General features: G+C 38.1%; 1 protein-coding gene across 2 annotated transcripts in view; it reads right to left on the bottom strand.

Moving 5' to 3' along the window:
- Positions 1-6767: 6767 nt before the first annotated feature.
- Positions 6768-10549, bottom strand: part of COLEC12 (collectin subfamily member 12) — a 92176-nt gene continuing 88394 nt past the window's right edge. Inside the window, exons 9-10 of one of the 2 annotated variants that reach the window (XM_081324233.1) lie at positions 10250-10395; positions 6768-7833 (exon numbers count right to left, since the gene is read on the bottom strand). In XM_081324233.1, coding sequence (XP_081180359.1) covers positions 7814-7833; positions 10250-10395 — 166 coding nt within the window. In that variant the 3' untranslated portion in view covers positions 6768-7813. Of the gene's footprint in view, positions 7834-10076; positions 10396-10549 lie in introns of those variants that run through there. The other variant, XM_081324232.1, reaches the window with a different exon arrangement.

Here is a 10549-nt window from a genome sequence, read left to right as displayed (position 1 = left end):
CAGGGGGCCGGGTGGGTATGGCCTGGGTGGGCATGGCCTACTGGGTGGGCATGGCTAGAGTGCGTATGGCCTACTGGGTGGGCATGGCTAGCTCTACATCATTTGTGTCAAGGGTGCCTATGGGGGCCTGGGTAGGAGTTGGACAGATCTGAGGGTCTCTGGCAGAAGGAGATGGGACCAGGGAAGTGCCAAGGCATGGTCCACCAGAGGAGCCTCACTGTTCCTCTCAAGCCATGTGGGGGAGGGGGGCTGGATGGTGGCGTGGAGGTCAAATGCCTAGCCCAGCCCTCAAGTACCCCTGGCACTAAGCCCAGCCCCACTTCCCCAAGGGGATGCCCAGCTGCATTTACCTCCTCCTCAAGGCTGCTGCTGCTGTGCTTGCTCTCCTTAGCCAGGTTGCTCATGATGGGTACGAGGGCAAAATCAAGAGGGAGGCCCATTCCCCCTCCATGTGAGGAGACCTGGCTTTGTATCCAAAGCTTCCTTAGCAATAGGATGGGAGGCACCCCACGATAGGCCAGGGTCTCTGGGCCGGGGCCAAGGCAGTGGGGGCCGTTCCCTCACTGTTTCCAGGATGGCTTCACGGGCCACATGAAACCACTTTGCGGGCCGGATCTGGTCCCCGGGCCTTGTGTTTGACATGTCTGCAGTAGATGGTGATGATGGGGAAGAGATTGAGTTTTAAGCTCCTATATTTATTTATTTAATTTATATTAGACCCATCTCATTGCATACATTTATTATTAGATGGATGATAAGGCTAGAATGACCGGCAGCAAGATATGTTCCATTACAGTGCTAATAGGAGCACCATTGGAAGACATGAAAGGCCAGGTTGGCAATAAGCCATCTTGGTAGACAGTATTTATTTTTAAAGGCCAAGATTTCACACCTTAAGAATTCAGGGGGTCTGACTTTTTAGTAAATATGGTTGCCTGAGACTGATTGTCCAGAACTGAATGAACTGTTAAGACAGAATGAACTATTAAAATGTGTCGCGGGACAATACTACAAGATTACTGAAAAGCAAATTCATGACTAAATGTATATCAGCAAAACAACTTCCCCTCAAAAATGACTAGAGAACCAATGTAAGTATTATAAGCAACATTCCTATACGTATTATTATTGCCACACTAGCAAATTTCAGTTTATATAATGATTGCACAAATGGAACATTTAGGCAAGTAAAAACGTTGTTTTTTAAGACAGAATGTCTTCAAGTTATTTATCATAGAAATTGGCAAGCCAAATCATTGCGAAATTACAAACAGATTCCTAAAACCCTTTAAGTCATTTCCTTTCAGGCATAGAAAAAATGACGACCCCCCCCCACTCCCTCATTACTTAGTTTAAAGCATTTTTGTGCTTCATTCTAGTCACTACATAAACAAAAACAAACACAGTGTTCTCAGTAACACTAGAATAAATATCCTTATGTTTTATTGTTGTTGTTAGGTCAACTATATATTTGGACCCTGCTCAAAAAAGCAAAGTGTTGATTTTCCAAATACTTATTTGCCATAGTTAGTGAAATTTGTTCAACTGCATTGCCAGAAACATGCTGCATGATTTAAAGACTCATTATTCCCAAGCTGATCAGTAACAGGATCAGAGCCCAATAATACTACAAACACCATAGGTAGCTACTTTATTTCAGGAGCCAGGAAAAATGTATAATGTTATTTCTCTGAGGTATGTCCCATGTTTGTTTTAATAAAATGAAGATAATATGCAGCCATCAGTACACAAAAACAGTTAGCACTTAATATTAATTTTCAAAAATCCTAAATTGACTTCCAGTGCCATTATAGATACTATGATAGTTATTTACATCTACTGTATACTTCTTCTCTCTCAGGAAGTCAAGGTGGAAGGGTAGCCTGTTCCCACACACCAGTATGGGGGGAATTGGCTGAGAAAGTGACTAGTCCAAAGTGAGTTTCTATGGAGGAAGAGGAAGATTAGAACCTAGGTCATTCCTTTCCTAGTCTGATACATGACCCACTGCATTTCACTGGCTCTCAAGCTTTTAGTTGTTTTAGACACCAGTCTTGCAACTTGGTGAGGATCCAATTAATGACTGCTTTAAAAATAAAGTAATAAAAAACGTGTGAACACAGATTAAAAGCATTTCAAGTCAGAACTTTCATGTATTCATGTTCAGATATGAAATGCTGACACCATATAGGAAAGTTTATGGTCTACTTTGGAATATATATGGAATATAGGTAATATATATTATAAAGGGGGAAAGAATGCCATCTCTAGCATATATTGTTTTTTTCATGATGATCTAATTGCCTGATAAATTAATTATTCAGTAACTCATAAGATTAACCAAGTTTTTTTTTAAAATAAAATAAAAAGAGCCATATTTTCTAAGCAACAGTTAAGGCAGTTTGAGTATTAGGAAGAGAAGCACAGCTTCAAAAGAAGTACAGTACATTAGCAAATGAGAAATTATCATTAACTTGTTTCTTAGAATATAAATAATATAGCACTATTCTTTTAAAACATTTCTTATAATCCCCACAGTCACGTGTTCAAAATTCAGGTGCTTGGCAACTGGCATGTATTAACAACAGTTGCAGCATCGCAGGATCATGTGATAACAAAGCTAGTGAATGAAGTAGCAATAGCAATAGCACTTAGACTTATATACAGCTTCACAGTGTTTTACAGCCCTCTCTAAGCAGTTTACAGAGTCAGCATATTTCCCCCAACAATCTGGATCCTCATTTTATTGACCTCAGAAGGATGGAAGGCTGAGTCAACCTTGAGCCATCAAGATCAAACTCCTGGCAGTGGGCAGAATTAGCCTACATTCTAACCACTGTGCTACCACAGCTCCTAATAACCTTGTGATTCATTTAACAGCTACAAAAAATAATAATAATCATAAAATCCAGTTTGACTCATTTAACAGCCACCTTCCTTAGCGGTGGAAATTATGGTCCTGACTGTGATCGTACATCGAGGTCTACCTGTACAGGCAAACTGCAATTTTAAAGCTAGTTGTACATTATTATAAAAATGTGTGTAGGTGGGAAATGACTAAGACAAATTTGACTGGTTTCCAAGACAAACTGCTTTCCCTCAGCAAGCTGCCTCTGACAGGAAAAAGTCATTAGATTCATAACACATTGCTTTCAAACTGTGAGGTGTTATTATTAATTTTTTTTACTGCAAAACACTTAGCTGAATATTTTCCATGAACATCATGGAACTCTTTGCATATTCCAGATGCACACAATTAATATATTTCGCCCATTACTTTGTAATTAGGTACAGTCATATATGCTAAATATAGCCATGGTGATAAAACATTCCAGGCAGAGAGTGAAGTGGCTGCCAGCCATGAGACAGCATATTTTAACTTTCCTTTCTGTGTAGCATAACACCAAAGCTGCCTGGTATAGGGGGAAAAAGATGCTTCTTCTCTGCCGGTCCCTAGTAGATTAACAACCTTTACTTTTCTTATGAAGCTTCTTCTGGGAAGAGTTACTTACAGATTTAAAAATGGCAAAAGTTAAGAAGAAAAACAATTTTGCATAGACAAACTTTTCAGAGGATGTAAACCTGTTTAAAAATTCTCTGCCCATAAGGGCTGACAGCTTTTTTTCTATCTGAAAATAATTGTAACCTTCAAAGCCTTATTAAGAGAATATTTTTCAGCAGGAGGGGGCAAGTATGAAATGTCATAGCAATCACATTCCTCAACAATATTGGGAAGAAAAGCATGGTTGCTACTGCTGCTGCTAAACTGCAATGTTTGCATGCCATGTCAGTTTAAGTTGGGAGAAGTGAGAACAATAGAAGCCATTCAGGCAGAGGACTTCAAAATGAAATAGTGGTTTGGCTTGGAACTTTTACAACTTTTCTTGTCACAATTGTTAAGTGAATCACTGCAGTTGTTAGTAACACGGTTGTTAAATGAATCTGGTTTCCCCATTGACTTTGCTTGTCAGAAGGTCACAAAAGGAGATCACATGATCCTGGGACGCTGCAGCAGTCATAAATGAGTCAGTTGTCAAGCATTTTAATTTTGATCACATGATCATGGAGATGATGCAACATTCATGTGAAAAACGGTCATAAATCACTTTTTCCAGTGCTGTTCTAACTTTTTTATGATTGTTCTTCCCACTCCTAAGACCTCAGAATGTAGATTCAGGAGGAGTCCAGTAACACCTTTTCTATCAAATTTTATTAAAAGGCACAAGCTTTCACTAAATCAGTTGCATGGAGTGGCTAAACTGATGCAGATGGTGCCTGGGGAAAGGTGATTATGAAAGTGCAGGTTACACACGAGAACGAATGAGGCCTTCTGAGAGCATTTGAAATCTGTTGACATATGTGAATTCAGCAATCTCTCAATTGTATTGGTCAAGCTTCTTTTTTCTTTTGACCTTTCCCCTCCCAAAATGGCTATTTTGAAATCTCTAATGGACCCAAGATTGACATCAGAACTCAAAATAACAAATAGCTACTTGGAAAAATGAAAAAGCCACACGTATCAGGTCATCTGTCTATGCAAATACGTAGATCATTCATAAACAATTAACATGAAATATGATTTCTTTTTTGAAACTGTTATGCAGAATCTTCATACATATTATGCATATGCACAGGAAGCCCTTATATGTACAATTTACCTTGATGTAGGTGCATTGCTTTGTTCTTTTTTATGTTTTAATATTTTTCTATATACTGTTGTTATACATACACAAACAGCAAGTTCTATAAGAAGTCAACTTTCAAATTATCTGAAATGAGTTTGAGCCTGCTGGTCCTAAGTAAGTAAACAAGATTCTTTGAAACCATCTAGGTTTTGTATTCCTGCCTCACCTGATTAGTGAAAGATTTCAGGCATGTAACAGGAGGTTGAGTCAGGCTAGTAATCAGTGGAACTTGGGACAAGCAGTGGTGAATCTTTCTTTGAGGAGAGTGGTAGTATCCTCTTTCCTCAAAGCCTTATTGCTATTCCAATTGGGGAGTAGAGAAGTTGACATCTAGTTCTCCACTGTTGACTGCAACTAACCTCATTATGTTAACCTACTTAGCCGGCTGGAGACAACCAGTCTGGGCCAGCTAGCAACCGTTACAAGTATACACGTGAACAAGCATTAGCAACTGAATTCAAACAATTAGCAAACAGTGCAACTCCAGCAAACACAACATATATAAAACCCAATGCATTACAATTTCATCCCATTTTGGAAATCCTGTTATAACCTGGCTCAGGTTCAGGACTAGCAGGACATTCAGTACGGCTCTGGGTACAGAAGCCAACCAAATTCATTTGAGTTTCCATTTTTGTTTCTGGCCAGGATAGAACTCCAGCATGCAGAATTGACTCATAATCTACAGAACTATTTATATCCACAGTTCCTGCTCAAAGAGCAGATGGCTTCCAGCTTGGGTCCCTTTTATGGCAATTTCTGGGTCAGTAAGCTATGCTAAGGGGCTTTGTTACCATGTCCTTTATTACTGCAATGTTGCAATGTACTCTACCTTGGGCTGCACTTGGAGATCACAAGCTTCAGCTGGTCTATAATGTAATGACTTAAGTAATGTCAGACAAAACTTGATTTATGTATGCTATACCTATATACCCATAATTAGAGAGCTGCGTTGCTAATCAATTACTGGCCACATTTCAAAATGCTAGATATCACCTTTAAAGTCACGTATGACTCAGAAGATCACCGAATCCAAGTATCAAATTAAAAAAACACGATTGCTCTGAGTGTCGATTTCTAGGGATTGTTGTGATTGGGAAATACAGGGGCAGATCTTCTCTGTCACTGTTCCCCTTCTCTAAAACTGCATATGCTGGAGATTAGAGCCCTACCCCTGCCAGGTTCTTAAGGGTCATTAGGACCTGGTGCTTCTAAAGGGCCTGAGAGGCTGATATGAATATTTGTTTGTCTTTGAACAGAGGTATTTGTCACTTTTGTTTTGACTGTCCTTTAGTGGCACATTATAATGGGCTATTTTATGTTTTTAACCATTTTGCTAGACATTGGAGTTTAAGTGGCTCTGAGTCCTTTATGACAGGAGCAACACGTAAGTCTCAGTAAATAAATAACTCACTCTATATCCAGTTTCAAACTAATTGAGAATTTGCCTTGGTACCAGTGAGGGACATACAAAAGGATGTTAGAGATAGAAAGAAAAGGTTTGTACATTATTTAACTGAACAGCACCAATCACAGCAACAAATTATCCTAATGTGAAAAACATTTCAGAGGAAAAGTTAATTACTTCAATGTAGTCATTGTTTTGATATTCTGAGTTTATCAGCATTCTTTATAGGTACCCAGTTGTGTCCAGATCTACAGCAAAATGTTAAGTATAAACCATTACAGAACACTGTGGAAGTACAGAAAGTACTGTAGTATTTTTTGCCTGCTTATCTACCAAATTAGATGTTACATGCAGATATACTGAACTCTCTCTCTCTCTCTCTCTCTCTCTCTCTCTCTCTCTCTCTCTCTCTCTCTCTCTCTCTCTCTCTCTCTCTCTCTCTTTCTCTCTCTCTCCATGGAATGGTTAACCATTTTCTGACAAGTTCTTTGCCATGTGGAAGAAAAAGCTGCAATTTGGAGGGGTTTGAAGTGGAGCAGAAAAAAGTCTAACCAAGAAATGGCAAAATCTATTGGTTCGTGTCACCCCACCCCTGCCCCAGTGGTTGGTACCAAAAAAGTATTAAGAACAAGTTACACACGTCTATCAGAAAAATCTACTTTGGTTAAAAACTTTATTTATTAGTCTTAAACTAGTCCCCAATGGTCGGAAGCCCATTACACCAATAGAAATTGCCTACACATGAAAAAATAAGAGGAACATAAAACATATTTTATATTAAGTCATGTTAAGCAGCTAAGCACCAAGCCCTGCATTATAGCTAGTAAAATTCCCAGGGCCCTTGGCAAAGCCTTTTTTTTTTAGCTCTCTGACCACTTGATTATTTTAATTAGAATCAGGAAGACTGAATCAGGAATTTTCTATACAATATGTAAAGTATGTACTTCACTGGTCAATGTCATTCCTTCCTTCAGATCTATTGCTAGACTTTCATCTGCCTGGAGTTTTATCAATGGACCCAGTTCAGAAAAACAAGCATGTTGTCCTTGGATCATAAATTTGTATATATTTTTGTATAATAGACTGCAACTGCCATCTAAAATCAAATTTAAAAGTTATTAAACTTGGGTAATTTATTCCAGACAGTTATTTCTAGTGAATGATAAGTAGTATCAATGGTATTTTTTTTAATTTCTATTTACTATATTTATATAAAAAGGCAAATAAATCAATATAAGAGGCAACATTTTGTACAAAAATACAGAATTTTAAAAGCTTTAAAAAGTATATTCTATATTACTGATCAGAACTGGACTATATATATTTATATATAAAATTTATATAAATTTATACATGTATATTTATATAAATTGCCAATATTTGGGAATTTAACAAGTAGCTGCTTTGTTTACACAGTAGCTTTGTATTCTTTTGTCTTCCTAGAGTAATCAGCTTGCTGTTTTCTAGTTCTTACCAGAACATATCTTCTGCTTAATCAGTGAAGAGATCTACAGGTAGTTTTGTCCAATTGCATTTTCTACCAACATGTTTGTGCAACAGGTTGTAAAGCCCCTGAAAAATTAGAAAATGTGGAAGACAAATTGTGCTGATGAAGTTTATTCATCAAAGTTCTCAGTGCTCCTTTTCTTGATTGGGTGATGGTTCAATCCCAGATGAATTTCTTTGCAAAGAAAATATCAGTCTCTTGGCCCACAACTTATTACAATGCTGGTGGCTGAGCTGCAGTGGGAAAGGGAAAGTAACAAGTGTTACAAAGGTAAAACTTTGCTTTAAAATCCAGAAACCAATACCAGAGCTGTAAGTTGCATTGATAAGTACTGCTTTCCAAATCTGTATCTGTATCATATCCAGTTAAAATGCTAATACAACAATGGTAAGAAGATATTTAATGTGAAGATCACCTGTACTAATAGAGGTGATGAAAGAAAGGTCACCAGTCTATCTTGTGTCCATTGCCAATGAACCACAAGGGCAGTGCAGTCGGTTTCACTCTTGAAACACAGAAGTAGAAAAAATAATAATAAAACCTTCCATCCACTGATTCTTCTCTACAGGTAATCCCTTCCCACCTCCACTTCCATAGTCTGGTTAAAAGACAATTTTGGTTCTAAAAAAAAATCACCTAAGTGTTGACTGTTGTTAACATAATGAAATGTTGGAGGGTTTTTTTGGAAAGATTGCTATACCACCTGAGAAAAGACTTGTCTTTATTTAACACATCATAATTAATAATAATAATAATACTTTTATTTGTATACCTCCCTTCTCCCGAAGGACTCAGGGCGGTGAACAGGGCAATACATGTTAAAAGACAAGAATACAAAAATTAAAAGAGATTAAACAAGATGCCCAAGAACTATAACAATAAGTTAAATAAATAAAAAGCAATAAAAACCCAAACCCATCACCCATCAGGCCAGGCCGGCTTGTTCGAACAGGTAAGTCTTTAGGTTGCGCCGGAAGGAGCGAAGGTCGGGCGCCATCCGGAGCTCAACCGGAAGATGGTTCCATAAATCCGGGGCGCCCACAGAGGATGCCCTCCCCCTGGGGGCCACCCTGAGGCCCTCTCTGTGGGAGCGCACTGGGCGGAGGGAAGTTGATGCTGGCCGCAGGTGCTCCCTGAGGTATTCCGGACCCATGCCATGAAGGGCTTTGTAGGTCATTACCAGCACCTTGAATCTCACACGGAAGACAACTGGGAGCCAATGCAGCTCGCGGAGCAGGGGTGTAACATGGGAGTATCGGGAAACTCCCAACACAACTCTCGCGGCTGCATTCTGTACCAGTTGGAGCCTATACTTGCATTGTATAGTTTCTTAATCATCTCAGAGGGCCAGTTATAAAGTGAAATGATGTGCTGTTAATCACGTGGTAAGGTAATTGAAGATGGGGCAAGGCAGGGGATCCAACGGACTAAGACCGAAGTGATGGCATAGAGGTAAGGGGAACTAACTCTTCTTGCATTACTTCACTGTAGAAGTTATTTACTTTGTAGGACCAAGTAAACACAAATAGATTTCTAAGAAATATTTTTCTAGATGTCATATACTACAGAATACATTTTGGTTGCAATGACAACATGTTTCAGATATTAAAAGTTGCTGAAATTTAAAAACACATGAAAATTCTAACTGAAATTTAAATTCAGTGAAATGGGTAGCATATAAATTTAATAAATAAGGAAGGCGGATTCAAGTGAGCCCTATGTTTGCTGTATATTTCTCACTTCCTTTTCTCCAGACGCTCAAATGAGCACTTTATCCTAGCCCCAGCCTTCTTTACAAGGTTAGGCTGAGAGAGGAAAAAAGAAGAATAATTTGTCCAAAGCATCCAATGAATTTTATGGTAGACCCTCTACCTCAAACTCTTGTGGTTATATTAACTTAAGAGTCAGACATGAACAATTTATATATAATTGATAATAACAAAACACAGAAGGTAGAATTGTACCTCATTTTTCAAGTTTTCATTTTCATGTACAGGTACAGAAAGGATGAATGAAAGAGGGAAGCTGAGTAATAACATCTGACTCTTCATCCATTGTCTTTGATTATTGTAACGTGCTCTATCTTGGGCTGCTCTTTCAAGTTTGATTTTTAATAATACTTTTAGTACAACAGTATTTCTGTCATTATGGATCTATTATGTGTTGTTGTTTTTTTTATTCCACTTTGCTTTATTTCACGGGAAAGGAAATGCATCACTAAATAGTCTTTAAAAAATTTTCAGGAACATTAGGTCCTGTTGCTTATAGCTTTTCAAACTGCATATTTGAGTTCTGAAATTACTGTCTTTTAGGTATTAACTGGAAAAAATAAATTACTGCAGTGCTTTTCTTCAGAGTTAGCTGGGCATGTTTTAGAACACGGATTGCCAAATGTATGTAATCTAGTAAGAATAGCTGTGTAATCTTGAAATACTTGCCAATAGTTTAAAACTCTGTAGCCTGAATAAGAGAAGCAGCTAGGGAGAATTTTTATACACAGATGCTAATAAGGATTGATCCCCAGTTCTTTTCCAAGACCTTCTATCTATATGAGCAGGACATTCAATTCCCTCGTCCCAGCTGTGGAAATTTGGTTGCTTTAAGTCTTTGCAATAAATGTGAATACGTTTGGTTCAAAGTTTATCATACCTTTTCCCACATCTTGTTCACAAATAAAACTATTAACATCTTCACAGTGAAAGTCATTCCAGAGCCCAGCATGAATTAATCCAGCACAATCTTCCCCTGGCCCATGGCCATGTTTCCAGTTATCAGGCTGTCCAGCACTCCAGTTTCTTGCAATAAAACAAACAAACAAATGATCATTTCATAACCAAACCATCATATGACAATGAGAAAGAGGAGATTAATAGTAGTAAAAAGAAAACAAAAATAAAACAATCTCTCCTAAAGCATAAATCTTACTCCTTAACAAATAATGCATGACTT

Source organism: Vipera berus (genome assembly GCF_964194415.1).
Source record: "Vipera berus genome assembly, chromosome: 3".
NCBI lineage: Eukaryota > Metazoa > Chordata > Lepidosauria > Squamata > Viperidae > Vipera > Vipera berus.
This window is presented reverse-complemented; position numbering and strand designations above follow the sequence as displayed.